Source organism: Neomonachus schauinslandi, chromosome 3 (assembly GCF_002201575.2).
Source record: "Neomonachus schauinslandi chromosome 3, ASM220157v2, whole genome shotgun sequence".
Taxonomy (NCBI): Eukaryota; Metazoa; Chordata; class Mammalia; order Carnivora; family Phocidae; genus Neomonachus; species Neomonachus schauinslandi.
Window position 1 is genome coordinate 75,211,365 of NC_058405.1, and position 24,369 is coordinate 75,235,733.

The 24,369-nt window shown below is 41.9% G+C and overlaps 1 protein-coding gene across 1 annotated transcript in view; it reads right to left on the reverse strand.

Moving 5' to 3' along the window:
• The window catches only part of LOC110570256 (phospholipid-transporting ATPase IB), a 599,207-nt gene that overhangs the window by 403,223 nt on the left and 171,615 nt on the right, over window positions 1-24,369 (reverse strand). The window contains exons 17-24 of the mRNA XM_021678237.1: window positions 20,529-20,634; window positions 19,708-19,790; window positions 16,829-16,878; window positions 14,541-14,610; window positions 13,581-13,665; window positions 12,436-12,575; window positions 10,785-10,923; window positions 2,309-2,373 (exon numbers count right to left, since the gene is read on the reverse strand). Of these exons, the coding sequence (XP_021533912.1) occupies window positions 2,309-2,373; window positions 10,785-10,923; window positions 12,436-12,575; window positions 13,581-13,665; window positions 14,541-14,610; window positions 16,829-16,878; window positions 19,708-19,790; window positions 20,529-20,634 (738 nt within the window). The remainder of the gene's footprint in view (window positions 1-2,308; window positions 2,374-10,784; window positions 10,924-12,435; window positions 12,576-13,580; window positions 13,666-14,540; window positions 14,611-16,828; window positions 16,879-19,707; window positions 19,791-20,528; window positions 20,635-24,369) is intronic.

Below are 24,369 nucleotides of genomic sequence, written 5' to 3' on the forward strand. Positions count from 1 at the left end.
GAACTCCACACTTAATTCACAGTTTTGTTTATTAAAATCACTCTGTTCAACTAACATGCAGGGTATTTATCTCCTGATCAGAACTGACTGTCACTATTTCCTGCACTGAATCTTGACTATTCCTGTATTAGGTATCAGAAGCGGTTCTAAGAAACAGTCCAAAAATGGGAAACTGGGATTAATTATTTCACCTGCTTGGGTTTCAAGGCAGTGATGATGATCTTATCACCAGTGGGCAAAAAAAATGCTAGTTGTCCATGACAAGCAGTACCAAAACATTATTTAAATTATCATCTATGATATTCTTTCTTTGATTTTCCAGCCATCCTCTTGCTTCTTCCTTGGAACCCAGAGGTCATATCAACACTCTTCTTTTCTTTTCTCCTGAACCAGCTGTTTCCCTAGAGTTCTCAAAATCAGAGACAACGGGCCAAGCTCTAGGAGCAGCAAAGAAAAATCCAAGTGGTGCAGACCTTTAAACTTGAAATTAGTATTTCTCAAAGATGACCTGACAGAGGCAGAAGCAGATTGATCAAATTCTTCTTCTAGGCATTATAAAGTAACTGAGACACCAGACTTGTAAACAACTAGAAAATTGGGAACAAAATATGAAACACTGGACAATAGGTAACTCAGGACTAGGATCCTTTTAAGAAGTGAAGTGAATGAGATGAGCTTCCACTTATATGTGAGATGAAGTAAGGGAAGCTAGACCCAACGCTTTTAATTCTGGGGCCATTTCCTTTGTTCCTCTCTTGTCTGCTTCACCCTCAGAGCTCTACAACCCGAAAAGCTCAACTTTGGAGCTCCATAGAGATCTACTATATACCTAATTTATTTCCCTAGCACTCTGCTTTTATTCCACACGTACCAAATGAAACATTTGGAGAAAGGAATGCCTTCAACCCAACTAAAGAATGAGGCGGAGGGAACAAGGTGAAAGGGGAGGATGGGGAGGGGAAAGAGGAGAAGGACTCTAGTCAGAAATATAGAATGCCCCTTGGAGTATGGATCAAAAAAAAAATCCATAGAAATTGCACCTCTGTTCAGCAGATACTAGTATGTAAAAGTCATTATACTAAAAGATGATGTTCAACACTGGTTAGGAAGAAGAATTCTTAACAGGTTGCCAAGGGAAGCCAGGCACATTCTGTGAAACTTGTTTGGCTTCACAAATCATTCCATGATCTAGGTCAACCAAAAGTCCCAACTTGTACTTATGGCCTTAGACTGCTATGTAGAGTCAAAGTCCATCTCTCGATTCCAGAGAACACATGGCATAAAATATAGCCTCACTTCTGAGTTACCATCACATAAGAAGCTTAGTTTAAGATTGTGGATGCCTTGGATCTAGAAGATCATCAGCAAACAAGGGAACTCTTGGCACAGACATTCTGGGCCTGTGCTCACAGGCTATGTGGATTTGTCCAAGGGTGAAGCTCCCAAGCCATGGAGCAGTATCTTGCCAATAGTGCCTTGGAGGCACACAAACTCACCCCCTGACTCCTGCCTTTGGAGTCCTGAAGAGGTACAGTGTGTGCTGGCCATCATAGTTTTCAGGGCTTCCCTGATCTGCAAGTATAAACGTCTCTGTAGTATATCTCATCCTTTTTACTAACCCTGTCATCTGCTCCTATAAGAGGCTTTAAATATACTGTGTGAAGGGTGGCTTAGGTTCCAAGCAGTAATAAGCCCTTGTTACAAGTCCTGACAAATGGAATCTCATTGCTCAGCTGATATCTTCACATCAAACTACTTCTCAGGTCACTGGTTAACCTCGCATCAGTTCCTACCCCTGGTCTCATCAGAGGCTTCAGGCCGAGACTGGGTGGGTACAGGTCTATAAAACGCTCAAAGAACCATGCTGTTCAATCCTCCATGAGCTGGTGGCATTAGAATGTCAAGAGAATTAAGTGCTTATGTAGCCTATTCCTATATAAATTCAAACAACTCCTGTATTATCTTTATGTTAAAGTTCATGCTAGAAAGAAAATCCTACAAGTCTCCTTAGTAACCTACTCTGGAGTGAACCATCACCACTTAGCAAATCAAAATAGGTCCCATTAACATTTAAAATGCACAATTCTAGATAAATAAAGGAAAGTATCATGAAGCAGTGTTCCAAATTTACTATTATGGTGTTTAAAGATAGGAATTTATGACATCTGTTCATAAATAACAAAATACACAGAATAGTTTTAGAGTTATTTTTTAGGGAAAAAAACCCTCATTATCAGTTATAGTAAAAATAAATAAATGAAGAGTTTAATACAGTAATAACAAATACAACTTTTGAAAAACTACTTACATCCAAAGAATCTTCCTTCAACAGGATAAGGGCCATATTTTGTGATACCAATCGGCAGGAATATCCTAGAGTAGAGGAAAGAGCAACACAAGTGAGTTAACCATTCCTTCCATGAACTCATTGCTTTCCAATAACTATTTAAATTGTCTCCCTTCTTATGTCTTCCGTATTACCTTTTTAAGCCTTTTGGGGAAGACAGAGGAATTGGACAAGCGTGTGGAGTAAGAAAAGTAAGTTTTTTAAGCATATTTTGATTCTTGCAGACAGCCTGAATAGAACTGGTTGGGGAGGTCTTCATAACTAATGGTTAAAATAAATATTGGTCAATTTTCCGTGGATTTTTCTTTATGCTTGTATAACAACAGGATAAGTCTTGGATTATCTTTAAAAAACAGCTAACACTTTAGGAAGACACATGGAATGTGACGGTGCTTCCAAATCAGCATAAACGAGCCTACCCTACTATCAAGATCCCTCATTTGCTTGTTTAAGAAGTAGGTAATTCTCACAACAGATTTCAAAGGAATACTATCATATGCCGAGAGAATCACTTTTCCTACCCAAGTTCAAAGCAATCCCCATTTCAAGAATTAAACCTGAGTTAAAAAAAAGAAAAATTTGTTTAGAACAAAAGAAATGTCTTCCAAAACCGATTCTTATCAATAATTTCCATCACATTTTAAAATAGTTATCGCTATAGACTAAGCAAGATACTCTTCTACTCTCCTCCCAGAAGGTGAACATGTTTTCTCTGAATCACTTTCCTACTCAGGCTTTGTAGTCCACGCCAAAACATCTGGAGATACTCGGTGACACCACAGAGCAGGAGGTGAGCTCTCCTCCCCGCTCAAATCCACACATTCTGGGAAAGAGCAGCTCCAGCAAATCCTAAGACCCTGGATGTCTTTCAGGACTTTCCTTTCAAGCTACCCTCCACCCTCTGAGTGCCCCTTGAGAGAGTTAGCGCTTTCACCAACCACCAATCTCAATTTATCTCATTGAGAAAAGGTAAGAAAAGAATCCTTCCACCTAGAAAGTTGTTTCTTTTTCCTCAGCACCTGAAGATAAAAGATTAATGATCACAGAAACATGAAACAAATCATCAGCATGGAGAATTACAACCTTCAAGCAAGTACCTGGGTGACAATCTCAAGGAAGGGGCTTAACCAATACTGTTCCTAAAACGAGGAAGAGCCTGGATTCTCCTCCACAGAACAGCTAAAATATCCATTCCATTCCGGTAGATGCTATATTTAAGTGGAAAAGGAGACAGGCATTTAACTAATGGGCAAGTCTCAGAACTACTGCATTTACGTGACATATCTACTCAGCAGGGCTTCTCTCCCCCTACCCCCTCCAACCCCGTGCTGAGGAAACCCTATTAAAAGGCACCAAATAGACTTCAAGACACACAAAAATTAAGACCAAGAAAAACCTTGTTTTGTTGTGTTGTTTAGGAAGGAGAGAGACACTAAATATTTGTTTATTTTGGAATGTACAAAGTATATCTCCTTCACTAACTATTGTCATTTCAGAATAGTTTGTAGATCACCTCAGAACACAAGCCTTCAAGCACAAACTTATGGCTTTTTTTTTTTTTTTTAAAGATTTTATTTATTTATTTGAGACAGAGAGAATGAGATACAGAGAGCATGAGAGGGAGGAGGGTCAGAGGGAGAAGCAGACTCCCTGCCGAGCAGGGAGCCCGATGCGGGACTCAATCCAGGGACTCCAGGATCATGACCTGAGCCAAAGGCAGTCGCTTAACCAACTGAGCCACCCAGGTGCCCAAACTTATGGCTTTTAATCCAAATATTTTTTAAAGCAATATCATAAAGATATAGTCCAGACAGTTAACAATAGTTACCTCAAGGGAATGTGATTATTTTGCTTGCTAAAACCACTATGTATTATTTTAAAAACGAGAACTGAATAATTTAAAATCATAATACTACATGGGCAAATACCTGTTTAACCTCTAAGACAAAAAACAAAAGTAGGAAACATGAAACAATTTTCTATACATTTTCAAATTTGTTCAAGTCTGTATTTTAACAATAGTGATGAGTAAAAATAAGACTTTCCCAAAATGCCATTCAAAGTTCTGTCTGATAGGATTGACATAATTGAAGTCTTGGTTTGCCATTAAAATTTTACAAATGTATTCTTCTTTCCTATAAATTCTTAGATCAGGTCCAGAAGGGAGGTCTACACTTTATTTTCATTTATAAAAGGAGATGTTGCAACTTTAATTATTTCCCACTACAGGAGGCTTGCTCTTTCTTTATATCCCCAGAGGCTTCCAGCAACTTCATGCAACATAGACTGTTACAAATTTAGTATAACTAATGCAAAAGGATTTGCTGGTAGTTTTTTATTTGAACAACAGCTGCAGAAGCGAGCTATAATTTTTAAGCCCTAGCTTGCTGCTTTATTTTATATTTTTCAGTTTAAGCAAAATGCTGCTTGACAACTGAATCTACACAAAGATATTATGGAAAAACTCTTAAGTATTTTTTTAGCTGTTGCAGGCAGAGGGCAAGAAATAAAACCACGGACACTTCCATGAATTTCAGTATACAAAACTAAAGGTTTCTGGAAATAGGTTTTGTTGTTTGTTTGTTTGTTTGTTTTAATTTGGAAAATGAAGTGAGGTTCTGCTTAGAGAATTATCACACAGAACACTTGTACTATACAGAACATGGAAGTTTAACACAGTTACTTGTGACTTAGCGAATGTGGCAAATTAAATTATGTCAACCCCAGTTTGGTGTGCTTGATTTCTAATGTTTGTGGATAAAATGAGATCAACTCTTGGAGAAGAGCCAGGTATGAAATGTCAATCCACGCTTGTAAATTGAGGTCTGGTTCTTTAATCTTGCAATCTAACAAAAGGCCCATAAAATCACTGAGAAGGGAACCTCTGGGATTTCACTTTTTACATCTGAAATTAACAGCACACTACAAACGTTTAGCCTTTCTACTACCTGAATATAATCAACATACAAAGAAATCAAAATATTACAGGCTCTATGGTACTTAGAGCAGGACTTCATTTTAAGAAAATAATTATCCATGCTAGAAAGTATCACCAAACCAAATCTCTCAGATCTTGCAATCATTCTCTCTCTCTTTTGAGATAAGCTCACATTGTCAAAGATACCCAAATCCAGATTTCTTTGGAGACATTTCTGGAAGGGTTAGGGACAGTTTATCCTTACTAACCATGTATCTTAGGATCAGATTAATAAAGCTACCCATCACTAGGATTTAGCATGTTCCCAAACCCTCAGTAAGTTTGTTGGTCCTAAATATTTTTCAGAGAGAGTCTGATCAATATTTGAGTATGAATGTATGAAACACACTGCCAGACATCAGGAATGGATAATGAAAGATGGTATTCTTAGTCTATTCCAGATGGGGTCAAAGTCCTTCATCATCCAGAGAACCAGGAAGCTAAGGACTCATCCACAGAAACACACACCTGGTCACCTTTCCCTCCAGATCCTTCTCAGGAAGGCTCCATCACATGTAAAAGCACATGGCCTCAGCCTTGCCTTACAAACCCCTCCCCTCCCCCAAACTGGGCTGTCCTGATCCATTCTCTGTGCAGAATTTGTTTTAAATTCAATTAGCCAACATACAGTACATCATCAGTTTCAGATGTAGAGTTAAATAATTCATCAGTTGCATATAACACCCAGTGCGCATCACATCACATGCCCTCCTTAATGCCTTTTTTTTCTTTTTAAACAAATTCTTAAAGGCTCAAGTTTTAAACGTATATCATCCACGAAGCTTCCCTGGTCTTTTCTAGGAAGTGAATATCAACTGTCACAGGTACATGCTCAGATTTTCGGCACTTTTACAGTCTCTGTGACCTAGGCCGAGTTGCTTGGTATTTCTGTGCCTCTGTTCTATCTTTAAAAAAGGGATGATGGCTATCTGCAAGGAATCAGATATAAAACTGACCACGACAGGATTCAGCACAGTATTTGGCATATTCTAGCTAACATTCACTCAGTAACTATTACTAACACCACTCATACTTAATATCTCTACTGCACAACTAGTACTTTCTCATCTATGTTACTCTCGGCTTTGTCTCAGAATTAACTCATGCTCCAATTAGGGGATGTAAGTTCCCCCAGCCTAGAGTAGAGCATCTGGCAACAATGTTAGTTGCAGGTAATCAAGAAATAACATGTCTGACTTTTTTGTGAAAAACAACACTCAGATTGAGACCACCACCAATGTCCCAGCTTCACTGAAAACAGAAACTGGTCTTCCTTTCGACAGGCAAGGCAAATTATAGGCAATAATAGGAGGATCAGGCACCATATTCACTCACTTTTAAAGATTAAACTTCTAAAACTCTAAGAAGTGGTTTAAAAGTATTAAATAATGAGTCACAACAACTTAGAAATGGTTTAATGAAAGCTATTGCCCACTTAATGACTTTATTTTTTTTTAAAGATTTTATTTATTTATTTGAGAGAGAGAATGAGAGAGAGAGAGCATGAGAGGGGGAAGGGCCAGAGGGAGAAGCAGACTCCCTGCTGAGCAGGGAGCCCGATGCGGGACTCGATCCTGGGACTCCAGGATCATGACCTGAGCCGAAGGCAGTCGCCCAACCAACTGAGCCACCCAGGCGCCCTCACTTAATGACTTTAAAATGGATTTTGCTCTCACTCATCCTGCATCCATTAGAAAAAAAAGTTATAGATTCTGTAGACTTTGTATCTGTTGTCTATCCATTTAATAGATGTCTTACCCAGTAGCAATAAGGAAATGACACAATTCACAAAGGCTATAACTGAAATTTCACTTTAGACTAACGGATGCCAAATCTTTAAGCTAAAAAAGAAAACTGCCAATTCCTTGAAACACAACTAGTTAGCATAAATTCAAGCCCAGCACAGTAGGATTCTGGCATTAGGCCAGTTCCAAACTACCTAAAACCCACAGGCAAGAAGACTGTCTATATAGTACTCATTGGCTCCTAAGAAACACAAATACCCTGGAACTTAATTTGATTAAATGTTTGCAAGGTATGAACTAAAAGTTACATTCTACAAATGCTTCTTTTTTTTAAGATTTCATTTATTTATTTGTCGGAGAGAGGCAACACAAGCAAGGGGAGTGGGAGAGGGAGAAGCAGACCCCCCGCCGAGCAGGGACCTGATGCGGGGCTCAATCCCGGGACTCCGGGATCATGACCTGAGCCGAAGGCAGACGCTTAACCAGCTGAGCCACCCAGGAGCCCCTTACAAACACTTCTTAAACTATGATAGAGAAACCCAATGCTGAGGAGAGCCAACAACCCCAAACACCCAACATACCAACTGTTGCCTCTAGAGGTGAACTGTTACCATAAGTATCACTAAGACAATGTGATTAAAGGGTGAGAGTCAATAGTTATAAGACATCCCAATTTCAGGGACGTTGACATAGGACAACAAGGTGCATCCTGGAATGGCTGAAACACAGGACCACTGTCCCCCAGTCTTCCAATTTCAGAGAACAGTTTTATGAAAGCTACGTGAATCTGTTTAAAGGGAGCCCCACACCAGAAGTGAAGAGCCCTGGGACCTCACACCAGAGTGGTCATGAAACAGAACATAACCTTTAGAAACACTGAACTTCCCCCCTTGAGTGGTAAGACTGGTATGTAAAGACTGAAGACAGAATTCAGAAGGCACTCAGCAGGCATTCCATTCGTTTGCTCTCCTGTCCTTCCTTCACAGAGAAGTAGAATTGCTAGACACCTGCTCTTCCTCCCAAATATCTTCTGAGTGCCCAAAAATGTACACAGAATGCACTACCATATTCAGAATATCCAGTACAATGGAAGATAGATCAATGATGGCTCACATTACCAGGGGGATGAGGAACACAGGACAAGTAAACAGTCGTACAATCCATACTGCATCTGGGGCACGACCTCATGCTGCATATAGCTGTCACCTGTGGTCTGGCATGGACAAGTCTGATACAATGTCTGGACGTCTACACTTTGCTGAGCCTTCTGCATCATTTGCAGGCTCGACAGATATCCTAAATCAGAAAATGACATTTAATCCCTCGACACTGCCCAGGTTTACCAGTAAGTTTTGAATGCAAAGTGAAAAAGTAATTCAGACAGAGCTCTTTCAAAGAATATCAGCTCCCTGGCTGTTGGCGGCATACTGAAAAACACCAAAGATATGTTTGAATTCTGATACACTAGAAAAAAAATGGGAGTAGAAAAAAGCCTTCAGAAGACAACATTTCGCCAAAGTCATCAGCTTTTATATAAGCAGGAAGCATCAACTCATTGTGGTCTTGCAGAGTAGCTGCTAGGAAAGATCAATTTTAAAATATCTAATGGCTATGAATGCTTCTGGTATCAAAACTACAAATGTTGCTATACTCTCTTTGAAAAAAAAGCACAAAGTAATATAACCATTATTTTTACAAACTCTTTGGACAGGCATCAATTATATTGTAAGGCTCAGAGAAGACTCACGGCATTCAAGTCAAGCTTTCCTTTATGAATTATAACCCATTTGTGTTTTCTGGGTTGATTTTCAAGCCTTTGCTTTCATTTATGTTTATTCCAAACTCCTCTAGACCCTGATACACTCAGGTATGGCGAAAGGAACAAGCCGGAAAAGGGATGAGTGTGCTGCCCAAGGGCAGAGTGATCTGGTGGAGAGGCCATGAGAGGGACAGTGGCCTTCTTCCAGCTAGCACAATGCCAGCAAAGTCACACTCGCTTCTTACAGCAAACACAAGAAAGCACTTAAGGAAGTCGTCTGGGGCTAGGAGCATAGAAAGGTCAATAGTCCAGCAGGAACACTCAAGCTCTGTTTTCCAGATCTTATCGTTATCATGCAATTTTAACTCGAGGGGTTACCCCCTTCTTTGATACTGCTCCAAGAAAGCAGAAAGCGTTCCCTAAATTTCCAGCATTTCAGGGCAGTAGCCCTACATGAACCACAGGCCACATATCAGAAGCAGGTGTTTTAGCCCAGATTTATATGAGAAATCATACCTGAAGGGACAACATATATAAATAGAGAGAGGGACAGTATACCAAAAGCAAGTGTTTACCTTCATTTTACAAAATATTGCTGATATCACCAAAGGGCTACACACTCTGGGTTTTTATTTTCTAGTAGTAGTGAGGGATCCACACAGAAATGTCATCCGACTTTTGTCCAGAAACATGCATTTGAAAGACAACACAAATCCACAAAGTCTGTACCTAAAGCTTCCCAGACTGTTTATGAATCACATGTCACTCACCTGTGACTTTGATTTCATTTGTGTGGGAGTCCAAATTGCAGGTGACTAGCTACAACCTTGCTAAGAAATTATTAAATGACTCTTGTCTATTAAACCAAAAACAACATTCACTTCAGAGAGGAGGTATTTGTCTACTACTGGGGTTATCTGAGACAGAGCTGTTTTGAAAGAGAAGGCTTAAGGAAAGGGGCACCTCTGGATTCAACTGATAATATTCCAAGGAGACTGCTCCAAATAGGGAAACAGGCACTTAAATTTGGAGGTTCTAGTGTGTTCCTCCTAAAGGGAGCTGTGACATGGTCTACTTCCATAAATATATTGTAAGTCATGCAGTCCTTACACACTCATCTGATCACATATGCATCAGGGCTTCTTATGCCATAATGGTGCTAAATGCACCAGGTAACTTGAAAGTTCAATAACCAAAATTAGATCTTTTAAAATTAGTCATTTCAACTCCTTTCAAACTCAAAATGTGCCTCTTTAACATTAACGTAAGTTATCTGGACTTAAAATTCCCTTTCTTCAATTTTCATTTCTGTGATGTTTAGCAAGGAAAGAGGTTACCAACCCAGACAGGGAAGGGAAAGAAAGAGACAGCACTCTTAGAAGACCCATCAGTTGGTAAAATCATTCAAGTGGTTATAACTATTTAAAATTATAATGCATATTATAGCTCAGATGGTTAAGCGTCTGCCTTCAGCTCAGGTCATGATCCCAGGACCCCGGGATCGAGCCCCGCGTCAGGCTCCCCGCTCAGCGGGAAGCCTGCTTCTCCCTCTCCCTCTGCTGCTCCCCCTGCTTGTGCTCTCTCACTCTCTCTGTCGAATAAATAAATAAGATCTTTAAAAAAAATAAAATAAAATTATGATGCATATTAAACTTAGTGAAAAGATGATCTTAGCCTCAGACTACAATTTTGTGAAGGAAGCAAGTAAGAAAAAGTTGTCAAATCTTGAATTCTGTATCCTATATAAGTGTGTTTAATACAATTCAGGAGATATAATAGTTTTAATGTTTATTATAGGCAGATAAAGCTCATAAAAGCATCTTCATTTGATTTAGGTAAACTTTTCTTGGTCTTAAAACATCATTTGTCAATGCATTTGAGGAAGCCTTAGGCACGTCTACAAGATACTTTAAAAACAATACAAAACCAACATCGGGAAATTTTAAAATTAATTACCTATATTAATTGCAGTTTCTTGTTTATCTCCTGTCAACACCCAGATTTTAATTTCTGCCTTCAATAGAGTTGCTATGGTTTCTGGAACGCCTGCCTGAAGGCGATCTTCTATGGCTGTGGCTCCAAGTAACAGTAAATTCTAGATTGAAAAAGAATTTCGATTACAGATGGGTACATACTTAAGAGCAGCATCAATGACAAAACTGACCCCAAAAGGCAGTCAAAATGTTCTGACAGTTCTCCTATTTCCTTCACATTAAACCTTCATTTGCAGATAATTAATGATATCTTGACGTGGGGCATTTCAAAACTATCTGCAATGTTAGAACCACTTGAAACACATAGGCAACCCAGCATCCATCATTTATTTCTTGGACCATGGGCACGTTAGAATAGAAATCACCTAGCAGTAAAGCATATGGGCAAGTTATCCTGATACGGGCAGATATTCACAGGAGGTGAGCCTTCTCCTCTCACTCCACTGATGAATAACGTACATATTATATTTGGTTAACACAGGAGAAAAACTGATTCTTGACGATGCAAGACTTAGAGACAGCTGATGCTAACATTTCAACAGCCAGAGAAGAAAGTATCAAAGTATCTTAAGATTAAGGATTATCAAATGTTGCCTCTGTGAAACTTATTCCAGGCCCACAGAACCCAGTTCACAGTGAGGATGGGTGTGGATGCATGGGGAGATAAAGACCCATCAGCAGCCCGTACCTTGCCTGCTGGCCTGGCAGATTCCAGAGCCCCAGCACACAGCACCTACCTCCCCTGAGTTCCTCCATAATAGGGCACCATAACTTGATTACCCGACTGTGGGAAAAGAGAACTACCTCTGCTTGGTGCCACATGGGCCCATCACCTATGTAATCATTTTCTGATTCTAAAAGTAATTTTGCTTTTTTCCAGTAAAGCAGACCAAATGAACACTTGAATTCTGTTTTACTCTTACCAAATTCCACTAAAGTGACAAACAAGTAAATATAAAACTCAAACAAAAATGGAGTATTAAAAAAGCCAAGAGTAATTTTAAAAAACACGAAGAATGAGAAAAGCTAAGGACTTCAGAGTTTCAGAAACTGGAAAATGAATGGGCCAATGGATGCTGACATGAAACAGAAAAAAGTGAGATCTAGCTGCCAGATTTGAGGGAATCCAATACTAGAAATCTACCTAATGCTTTGGGATAAACTGCAAGGACCAGCAACAACAAAAAGTCAAAGTAGGCAATATGGAGTGGCAATGGCAAAGGTAGCTATTACTAGAATAAGTGTGAAAATGCTTAGAATGAGTAATGTCCAACCAGCCCACGCATTCGGAATGCTCCTATAACTCAATAGGGTGAGCAATCTCATTAAGCCTAATCTTAGGTAAACCCCAAGAGTCATTGACACTGTTTTTGACCTGATACTTCTTAAGATACCATTAACGCTTAGCTAAAGGTGGTTCCACCTTTCAGGTAGCCCATAAAAACTAAGTGTTTCTTAAAGCAAAGGAAGACCTCGTTAAAAGCTAATGGTTAAGATATGTACAGGAAAAGGGAACATGGCTATACAGCAAAACGATTCCTGATCAGAGACTTTGTTCAATACTCGGTGGAGCCCCTCAGTGGGCATGCAACAACTGTCTCGCATGTAATCACCTTCTCTATGATCTCATAGCACTCTTCCAGCCGTTGAGCTCTGTCTTTCAGTATGGTGCTGGCTTCTTGATAGACTTTCAGCCACTCCTCATACTCATGCTCAGAGAGGTCGGCGTAAGCCACACAGAGAGTCCTCAAGCCTGCAAAACAGCCACAGTGTATCCAGCGACGGGAGCAAGCAGGATACCCTCCCTCCTAGGTGACATCATGGGGCTCCATTTTAAACCAGCATGCTCAAAAAAATTAAAGAAACTATCAGCTTTTTAGGTCACTCTAATTCAACTTTCACACATCTAAAAAGGGAACTGAAGAACAACGCTAGTGCATTTTGCTGTAAGGCACCTCGTGTATAAATTTGAGAGTACATGGAAGCCGCAGAGTGAACTCCCCACAGCAGAGAAGTACAGGAGCTGGGCATGCCCCTTATGTGCACGTGCAGTGGGCAGGCATCAGCAAATAGAGGCAGCACTGGGTACATTTCAAGACAGCAATAAAAGCCCAACGTGCCATCATGTGGAAGATCCGGGCTTTCTGGCAGACACACATGTGCACGAACACACACATGCACACACATGCACATGCGCGTGGCCATAGAAATGCACAAAGATGAAAACGCACAGGTCAGCACTTCGGCCAGGCTCCAGCTTCCATCACATTCCCTTGCTGGAAACCCTGACATCAGTGCTATTTGAGGCCTTTCAGAGAACTCCTTTCCTAGTCTCTGTGGGCTCAATGAATTATTATTTCCTCAAGTGATGGATAAGCCAGTGTCATAAGGGTAACAAGAGGAAGACAGGGAAATAACCTCATGAATTTTCTGAGAAGAGCAATAACAACTACAAAAGGATTCTACATGTTGTGAACTGGCCTGACTGTTCCTTCCCTACTCCTGGTGAAGAGTCAGCAGAGTCTCAGACAGGTAGCTGAGGGTGGACCCTGGCGCATATCTTGTCACTGCCATAGGCATAGAACGCGGAGGGAGGGGGCGGGGGGGGGGCACTAGAAAAGTGTATCTTGTGAAGCAAGCCAAGCACCGCACAAAACACACATGTCCATCCAGAACACGACTGCTCCCCCCAAGCATCAGCCACAAACACCAGAAAGTACAACTTGGATGGTTAAAAACATTTCCAAATTTCACTTACCTTCTGTGGCAAAATATTCCAGGTGGCACAGTGTTTCCTCCATGTATTTTGAATCTTTTGAGAGTCTCTCAAAAATGACATTATCCTATAAAGTAGAGAAACACTGTGACTGGCAATCCCTTCAGTAAACCTTCCAGTCAGCATTCTAAACCTAGCTCTGTTTTAATGCTTATCCAGCGTGCATGAGAATACTTGAGTGGGCAAGTAGAAATACAGTCTTGGCCAGATTCAGTCATGAGCTTTGGAAAACAAATCAGGTATAGATGTGTCCAAACAAACACTTTTTGGGGAGAATTATAAGTGTCAAGAGAATTATCAGGGACACAATGGTACCGACATTTACCCAAATTTGCAAAATACATGCCCACGTTTATAACACCTCTATGCAGAAGTGGAAAGAGTAACAGGCACGTCCTAAATTACTCAAATACCCTCTTGTTTCCTGACCCTGCAGGAGCTCCTAGACAGGGAGTGCACAGCCCACTAGACACTGAACCCAGTTCCACTAAGAAACCCTGAGGAACACAACTCAGAAGAGCTCTCTGTGACGACAAACAAACCACAACAACTGAGAATAGCTGCTAGCGAACACACACACACACACACACACACACACACACACACACAATCTCAGAGTACTTAAAAGATTATCACAGGTCAGTATGAATTATTCTATCTTCCCAAAGTCAGAACCCACTGGTGGTGAAATGAGAATCAGAAGTCAAGCTGCAAGGATTTTGCACGACACAGAGAACTGCTGTTTCTGAAACTAACTATTGGCCAAAAGCAAGCTTTTCATGGGCCATCATTGCCATGCTGGCCTGAACCACCGCCATCTTCAGTGGGCTTTTACCAGCAAGTCAATTTTATGGCCAATCTGAAAGAGCCCTTCAACCTTGGGCAAACTCAGGGTAGCCACCAAGGGCTCCCTACTACACAAGATACTTCGCTGTTACTTACAGCCCCCTTACAGTAGAGCCGAAGTTGGCCTGAAGGAGTTCGAACAATTACAGACATTCGTTTTCTGTCACTGTAGGGGTAAGAAAGAAAGAAAAAGTCATCATTGGTCTGTATGATAGGACCCATGCCCTATGGTTAAGCACCCAACAAATCAAAAGATGATCTGAGAGCCCTAAAAATGGCAAAGCTCCATTTTCCTTACCTTTTCCTTCAGAGTTGGACTTTAATTGTATATCCACTACTCTATTTATTTATATATAATGGACATAAATCTATTTTTCCCTGCCATGGAAAGTCACTAGTACAACTACAGCAGGAGAACAGAAATGGAAAATCTGACCATCTATTATGCACATTTAATTTACTTCTGATAATATTCTGTAAAAGTGTTATTTTGCAGCTCAAAATATTAGTCATCTGCCCAGTAAGCAGCAGAGTGGAAGCTTCAATATAAATCCAGTTAGTTCAAAAGCCCCTTGTTGTGTCTTCTGTTAACTGAAGTAGAAAAAAATTAGAAACTCATAGAACAGTCCTGATTCAGCACTGAGGTGTGCCTTATTACTGCCCTCCCCACTCCAACATGGACACTTCTGCACTCTTCTTTCATCGTGACCCACGCTCACTCATGGAGCCTTCAATGGCTCCCCACCGCCTACAGATTCCAGTTCTTGCTGACCTCCACTCACCTCTACAGCCTGGCCTCATCCCCCACGAGCAACTCCCATTCACCTGCAGGCCTCCCCCACACCAGAAGACACACCACACTCCTTCTCTACACCTTCTGTCCCATGCCTTTTGCAGACATTTCATCCTCCTGAAACATCCCAACCACAGTGGGTCCCAGACCACCCACCCCTGTAAGGAGATTCCCAATGGACTCTTAGCTCGTAAGACTGAGGGATATTCTCTCTCCAGCTTTGTGTAAATTTCCACATCCTAACTCACAGCACTGGGTCTGACCTGGATTTGAATTCTCTCTCAGCTACCTAGTAGCCAGGGACTCTCAGCAAAGTTGTTTACCCAGCATCTCAGTTTCTAAATGTATAAAGCAGGGCTGCCACCAAGTCCTGCAAAGGAGTGTTGTCAGGATTTATGGCATCTGGAAAAAGAGGAGCAACTAAAATGAAATAAAACCACAGCTATAACTACAAACAACCTTTTTACTCGCTCGTATTCTCCCAGAAGTTTTTAATTCATCCCCGTGTCTCTATCCATATTCACCTGTTTTAACCGAATTCCCTTTCCTCCTTCTTGTCCCTGTAATAACTGCTGGTCCCAGTTACCACAGCCACATAACAGCACAAGTTCCAGGACATCCACAAGAGATGGGGCACAAAAGTCCGGAGCAACGTTTAGTGTGTTCCTTATCTCCACACACGGGGACTCTGGCCCTACTCCCCTACTCCACTACTCTTATCAACCATCATTCTTTCCCTCTGAATGCCCATCCCCAAGGGCTCTTGACCCACCAAAGTTCAAGTTTGCAGTCCTAAAACCAAAGACTAGGGCTGAAAAGCATTTTCCACAAGAGGGTTAAAAATTGATATTTTTCAAATAGCTTATAAAGCAGACAGAGAAAATGTGTGAATCGTTTAACAAAGGTTATTGAAAAAAAACCCAATTTTACTAATGGGAAAACATGCTTTTGAGGTAGCAACAGAACCTTGCTCTAGTATTGACATCAAGTTCAATGTTAAGAAGGAAGGAAACAAAACATTAAGATTTTTTTTAATGACAAGGGAAGCAAATGATCCAACAAATATTCCTGGGTCTTAAATTAAATAAACCAAGCTGGGGAAGAATGAGCTGGAATATATACAGCAGAACTGCCCGACTCGGACAAAGCCTTTGACAGGATGGACTGATCTTGTCGGCCTCCGCTCATCAGTTTCCCAGGCCTGGCATGAGAGCACTCAGGATGGAGCCTGAGGCTCGACCTCATGGGACGTGGGAAAAACCAACAGAAATAGGGCCCTCGGCACATACTCCAAACTATGCAGACATGTCTGCAGCTGCTGATGCCAGAACAGCAGGTCTGGAAATCTAAAGAAAGAGGAGGATATGGAAGCATAAGGTTTCATTTGGAAAAAAAAGAAAAATGGCCTACTTCACTTTCTTTAATGAAAGTCACAAATTCCAGAGAGGAGACGGCTTGTGGAGATATATTTACTAAACTTAATACTTAGGTACTGTATTTAATCATATTATACAATCCTGCAAACACTGGGATGACGTTGTTAAATATATATGGAAGTATTTTATTTCAAGTGCATAAAAGAGAAACATACCTAGAAAATTCCAGGACGTTAAGGATTCCAAATGTCTGTTCCTGTCCCATCTAAAGGAAGAAAAGCAGGCTCTTACCTGAGGTGCAAAGTATTAAAATCTCAAAACAACAGTCTCCCCAAACATAAACCTCTCTGTACACACATCTCCCCGTCCCTCCAGCATTTTCTCTCTCTGTATATAATACACATATACGTATGTCCCTCTCTCCCTCTCTTTGTAATGCATACACATACGTACACCTATATTCCTTCTCCCACTCTTCCTCCTCTCCACCTCATTCTCTCTTTCTATCCCCTGCAAAGGCCTTTTCAACAGCTATGGTTTTCCCACAAGCCAGTCCTGTGGGGTCATAGCTCCCCCTTCTGGTAGAAGCTTCTCATTCTTCTCCAGGCTGTCCTAACGGGCTGACAGTCCTTTCCTTCCAAGACTGGAGAACACAGGACACAAGCTACACAGGCCCGCCTGAAACCTTGGGGCAGGTCATGCTTCTGAATTCAGAATTTTACACATTTTATAAAAATGTACACATACAATTATGTGCCATAATTTCCCCAGGGGGGTCTGGGGCAACACCCTGTAATCCAACTCATTAATTTTTTACAGCAAAATGTAGGACTATTTACACCAAGATTCTTAAGACCACAAACCACCGCATGTCAGTTTTGGTTACATTTTGCTGCCATTTGCCTAAGTCCCCAAATATGGGGGAAAAACTTTTAGAATTCAAAGCTTCTTGAATTTTGGATTTGGGATTTAGAAATAAGGATTATGGATCTGTGTAAGATTTTAGGGCAATTAATTAAATGTTATTTTTCTTCAGGTTCTTCAAAGTTGGAACCTCAATATTCTCAATTTTTTCCAGAAGATTCTAGACTATGTGTGTACCATTTTCAAACTCCTTGATCAAACCTGCTCTCTATTTCCCAATACATCACAGTGGAAAGAATGTGGGCTTTGGAGTTCCTTGTGATTTTGAATCCTATGTCTGCCACTAAGTGTGTGACTTCCTTAGGAATGGTGGTAGCACCTGTCCCTTAGGTTTGAGAGAAGTAATGAATGAAGCAACCTGCAAGTTACCAAGTGCACGACTGACACACAGTGGCACCGACCCATCATTACTGCCCTGTCCACAAGTTCCCCCCCTTCTCCTAGCATCCTGAAATACAATCAGGGACCTACCTCATCCAGCTGTCATCGACCTTTATTCCCCTCTTTCTGCAACTACCAGCTCCTTCTCCTCAGCTTGTCTCAACTTGGTCAGATGTCCATTCAGAAATATGCCCACTGGTACCCCACAAATTGGCACAAGCACTGTGACTGCCAGAAGCCCACCACTTTGCTATCCCATCAACCGCCGTGCAACCATGTGCAGCCCACAGATTCAGCCGTTAAGATGACCGTGGGGCCACATCACGTAAATAGCTGGTAACCAACTCGAGAATGCGTGGTTTGAGGATACTCTGGTATTTATGGTTAAATAGGATTTTAAAGTTATTATTATGAACCTTAACTAGTCAGGTAGTCTTATTTACTCCCAGAAGTAAAGAGGTTAATAAAAAGATGAAGAGGTGCCAATCCACGTTTGGTCAGCATCTACCGCCATGATGACAATGCCAGTGGGCTCTCTCTCTAGCTCTCCATATTTATCCGGTACTGTGAGCAAAGCAGAAGCAGCCCGGCTCTCCTCGTCTCTCCCACTTGTGTCCCATCAGTCCACACCCACTCCCAGTCCCCATCACTGCAACACAGAGAAAACAGCAGCACCCATACGACAGAAAACTCCACAGCGAACGTTACAAGTCTCCTCAAACTGAAGGGGGTAAAGACTTCATTTATGAGAAGCTTCTATGAAGGAAATTCGATTCTCAGTTAGTTACTTTGTTCTACTTTAAAGTAAAAAATAATTATGATTTGATCTCTGTACTCCAGAAGACAAGAAACTGAAAGTGCCAAGAAATGGGTGCACTGTAGAAGGTCTGATATTTTCTAGGTTTTGCATATAAGTACAAGAAAAATAGAGTACCGCCAAGTCAGGAATAACAACTTATTATATAAATTAGAAGTGAATTTCAAATGCATTGACAAGGCCTAGAGATACAAGGATGAATGAAGGCAAAAGCTGTTACAATCCATGAATCCTCCCCAAATTGAGGGGTGGAGGAAGGCAGAGGAGAAAGAAGGCAGTAATGGCTTCCAAGCCCTCATCAACCCATCCTGTAGCCCTAGAGGGTCAGCATTAAACACACCAGTGCCTGGCCAGTCCTAACCAACAATTTCCCCCGTTGCCCACCTCAAGGGTCCTTATTGGATGTTATTCTTGATTTACATTTTTTCCTATCACCGAATTTCTCTCTCAGGCTTCCTGAGCAGGGAAACTCAAAAATCAATCATAAAATAAATAAACCCCCTTGACCTTAGGGAAAAGAAAAACTACAGATGACAAAGATCTTCAGTGTCAACTCACTTCTCCCCCAGCCAGGGAGACTGAAGCCAGTGCACTGAGGGCCCTACTGTGCAAATTCTCCAGGTGCCAAGGCTGCAAAGACAGAGCCGAAGATCCTGCCCTCAAGACGAGTGGGCCATGTGGTTATTCCCCTGACTGTTGCAGAACAAAGAGCAGGCTGGCTAGCTGCTGTACTACAAATTGTATGAAACAATTGTGGAGAAGCATCTCCAAGAGAGAAAAATGCCTGCAACACAAACATGAATAAGCTGAGAGAATCACGTGATACCCACAGCTTTGCAACGGATCTAGTTTCTCACAGGAAAAAAAAATAGAAACGTAGCTATCATGTTTCCATCAGACATGCTATTTCAAACATAGAGTAAATAAGTAGGTGATGTACAAGGTGAAGAGGTGTCCAGGCTTGTCACTTACTGCTTCTATGATGACCGAGTATGGCGTTCTGGCCGTGAAGACAAAGCCCAGCTTCCTCGCTCCCTTCACCAACGCAGCTTCATCTGTGAATAGAGTTGAGGAGGCATTGACTCATCCCAGCTAATGGTAGAATTCTGTTGAGCATGTGTTATTTTTCAAACTAACCAAGCCCACAGCCGTTGGTGAGGCCTGGCCTCCATGCACGGTGGTAAGGACTCGGGGTTTAGGAGGCACTCGTTCACTCCCAGCACCAGGGTCCTGAGGGCAACACTTCTGTTAGGTGGGAAGATAGGAGTTAAAACTAAGTCATCAGAACAGGAGTGACGGCATGCCTACTATTCTCAGTGGGGGTCAAGTTCCCCCTAAGGACCCTAAATAACATTCCCATGACTTTCTGACTAAACATCTTCTCTGAGTGAGGCAGTGTTTCAGTTTTAGCACGGTGGGATTCAGAGTTCCAGGAAGTGGATTCAAGAGTTAGTACCCAGCTTAGTTCCATCAGCAGTTGGAAAATCTATGAACAAAGAAGCCAGTCCTCCCTCCCCTGAGAGTTTTGTCTAGTGCAGGGTCTTCTGCTAGGAGATGCAAGATGGCCTGGCGTCTCGCCCTGCTATCACAGTGTTACAGGGTCAGGAGGGCTCAGCACCACCTTTCTGCAGCTTCATCACTTGTCACCATAACCTGTAAACCGCATGAGGTCAGAGGAAAACAGTGGGGTCTTTGTGGGGCACGCCACCACACCACACCGCCCACAAGTAACTGCAAACACTCGAGTTTCCAGAGAAGGGGACAGCAGGGCACTCCCAGCCCGGAGCCCTCACCTGGGGAGGAGGCCTGGTAGATGATGTTATCTCCATCCTTCTCGGGGACCACGGTGTGGCACACGGCCAGGAGGGTGAGGAACTCCTGTATGCACGGAGCTGTGGGCTACAGACATAAGGGCAAGATTATCTGGTAAAACACTGCAGTTAGATTCAGCCATCCTCTGCTTAGAACCCTGTACTGGCTGCCCACCCCCTTTAGAACAAAGTCAAGATCCTAGCAGGGACTCTGTGTCCCCCGGGATCTGGCAGCTGCTCACCATCCAGTGCCGGCCCCTCCTGCCTCTTCCCTCCTGCATGCTCCACCCACCGCTCCAGTCTGTAGTCCCTCAGACAAGGCTCCACCTGTCCCGCAGCTCATCACCACCCTCCACCCGCCTGCAGCCAATTATCACTCATCCTCCAGGATGTAATTCAACAGTTGCTCCACCTGAGAAATCCACTATCACCCGGTCTTGGAACATCATTCTTGATGGGATAATGCTGAGGTCAGGTGAGAACAAGGCGGCATGCGCCCTTCCCAGGGCTCCCCCAGCACCTGCCCCCCTTGTTCCAACACTTCAAACACTCCTGCTGTTCACATGCTTCCCCCCACGTCCATGAGATCTAGGAGCGCTAGCAGGTCATCTGCCTTCCTCAACAGTGTAACCCCAGGCCCCGCAGACAGAAGGCACTCAAATCTATGTTGGATCGAAACACTGAGAATGGACTCACCAAACAGGTGAGCCTTGTTCTTTCTCTTCCATTGTCCTGGCACTTACTCTACACCATGTCTGTTCTTTAACTTAATAATTGCTTAAAATGGGGGCACCTGGGTGGCTCAGTTGGTTGGGTGTCTGCCTTCGGCTCAGGTCATGGTCCCAGGATCCTGGAATCGAGCCCCATGTCGGGCTCCCTGCTTAGTGGGGAGTCTGCTTCTCCCTCTCTCTGTCCCTCCCCCTACCCCGCTCTTGCTCTCTCTCACGCTCTCTCTCAAATAAATAAAATATTTTAAAAAATAATAATAATTGCTTAAACCTGTAAGGCAGTACATCCCATACCTCTTAAAAAAAAAAAAAAAAGAACAATCCTGGATATCTAGTTAATATATTTCTCCCATCCCACACACACACTCCTTACAGTTTTCATTGGGATTAGACTAGGACATCTTAATACTGTTTACCCATCTAAGAATACAGAATGCCTTCCTATTTATTAAAGGCTTTTAACACTTTTTTTATTTTTTTTTTATTCTTATGTTAATCCCCATACATTACATCATTAGTTTTAGATGAAGTGTTCCATGATTCATTGTTTGTGCATAACACCCAGTGCTCCATGCACAATGTGCCCTCCTCAATACCCACCACCAGGCTAACCCATCCTCCCACCCCCCTCCCCTCTAGAACCCTGTTTGTTTTTCAGAGTCCATCGTCTCTCATGGTTCGTCTACCCCTCCGATTTCCCCCGCTTCATTCTTCCCCTCCCTCTACCTTCTTCTTTTTTTTTCTTAACATATATTGCATTGTTTCAGAGGTAGAGATCTGAGATTCAACAGTCTTGCACAATTCACAGCGCTTACCAGAGCACATACCCTCCCCAGTGTCTATCACCCAGTCACCCCATCCCTCCCACCCCACCCCCCACTCCAGCAACCCTCAGTATGTTTCCTGCAATTAAGAATTCCTCATATCAGTGAGATCATATGATACATGTCTTTCTCTGTTTGACTTATTTCACTCAACATAATACCCTCCAGTTCCATCCACGTCGTTGCAAATGGCAAGATCTCATTCCTTTTGATGGCTGCATAATATTCCATTGTATATATATACCACCTCTTCTTTATACATTCATCTGTCGATGGACATCTTGGCTCTTTCCACAGTTTGGCTATTGTGGACATTGCTGCTATAAACATCAGGGTGCACGTACCCCTTCGGATCCCTACTTTTGTATCTTTGGGGTAAATACCCAGTAGTGCAATTGCTGGATCATATGGTAGCTCTATTTTCAACTTTTTGAGGAACCTCCATACAGTTTTCCAGAGTGGCTGCACCAGCCTGCATTCCCACCAACAGTGTAGGAGGGTTCCCCTTTCTCCGCATGCCTGCCAACATCTGTCGTTTCCTGACTTGTTAATTTTAGCCATTCTGACTGGTGTGAGGTGGTATCTCATTGAGGTTTTGATTTGGATTTCCCTGATGCCGAGCGATATTGAGCACTTTTTCATGTGTCTGTTGGCCATTTGGATGTCTTCTTTGGAAAATGTCTGTTCATGTCTTCTGCCCTTTTCTTGATTGGATTCTTTCTTCTTTGGGTGTTGAGTTTGATGAGTTCTTTATAGATTTTGGATACTAGCCCTTTATCTGATATGTCATTTCCAAATATGTTCTCCCATTCTGTCGGTTGTCTTTTGGTTTTGTTGACTGTTTCCTTTGCTTTGCAAAAGCTTTTTATCTTGATGAAGTCCCAATAGTTCATTTTTGCCCTTGCTTCCCTTGCCTTTGGCGATGTTTCTAGGAAGAAGTTGCTTCGGCTGAGGTCAAAGAGGTTGCTGCCTGTGTTCTCCTTTAGGATTTGGATGGACTCCTGTCTCACATTGAGGTCTTTCAACCATTTGGAGTCTATTTTTGTGTGTGGTGTAAGGAAATGGTCCAGTTTCATTCTTCTGCATGTGGCTATCCAATTTTCCCAACACCATTTGTTGAAGAGACTGTCTTTGTTCCATTGGACATTCTTTCCTGCTTTGTCAAAGATGAGTTGAATAGAGTTGAGGGTCCATTTCTGGGCTCTCTATTCTGTTCCATTGATCTATGTGCCTGTTTTTGTGCCAGTACCATGCTGTCTTGATGATGACAGCTTTGTAATAGAGCTGGAAGTCCGGAATTGTGATGCCGCCGGCTTTGTTCTTTTTCAACATTCCTCTGGCTATGCGGGGTCTTTTCTGGTTCCATGCAAATTTTAGGATTATTTGTTCCATTTCTTTGAAAAAAGTGGATGGTATTTTGATGGGGATTGCATTGAATGTGTAGATTGCTCTAGGTAGCATCGACATCTTCACAATATTTGTTCTTCCAATCCATGAGCATGGAACGTTTTTCCATTTCTTTGTGTCTTCCTCAATTTCTTTCATGAGTATTTTATAGTTTTCTGAGTACAGATCCTTTGTCTCTTTGGTTAGATTTATTCCTAGGTATCTTATGGTTTTGGGTGCAATTGTAAATGGGATCGACTCCTTAATTTCTCTTTCTTCTCTCTTGTTGTTGGTGTATAGGAAGGCCACTGACTTCTGTGCATTGATTTTATATCCTGCCACTTTACTGAATTCCTGTATGAATTCTAGCAGTTTTGGGTGGAGTCTTTTGGGTTTTCCACATAAAGTATCATATCATCTGCAAAGAGTGAGAGTTTGACTTCTTCTTTGCCAATTTGGATGCCTTTGATTTCTTTTTGTTGTCTGATTGCTGTGGCTAGGACTTCCAATACTATGTTGAATAGCAGTGGTGATAGTGGACATCCCTGCTGCGTTCCTGACCTTAGGGGGAAAGCTCTCAGTTTTTCCCCATTGAGAATGATATTCGCTGTAGGTTTTTCATAGATGGCTTTTATGATATTGAGGTATGTACCCTCTATCCCTACACTCTGAAGAGTTTTGATCAAGAAAGGATGCTGTACTTTGTCAAAAGCTTTTTCTGCATCTATTGAGAGGATCATATGATTCTTGTTCTTTCTTTTGTTAATGTATTGTATCACATTGATTGATTTGCGGATGTTGAACCAACCTTGCAGCCCAGGGATAAATCCCACTTGGTCATGGTGAATAATCCTTTTAAAGGACTGTTGGATCCTAATGACTAGT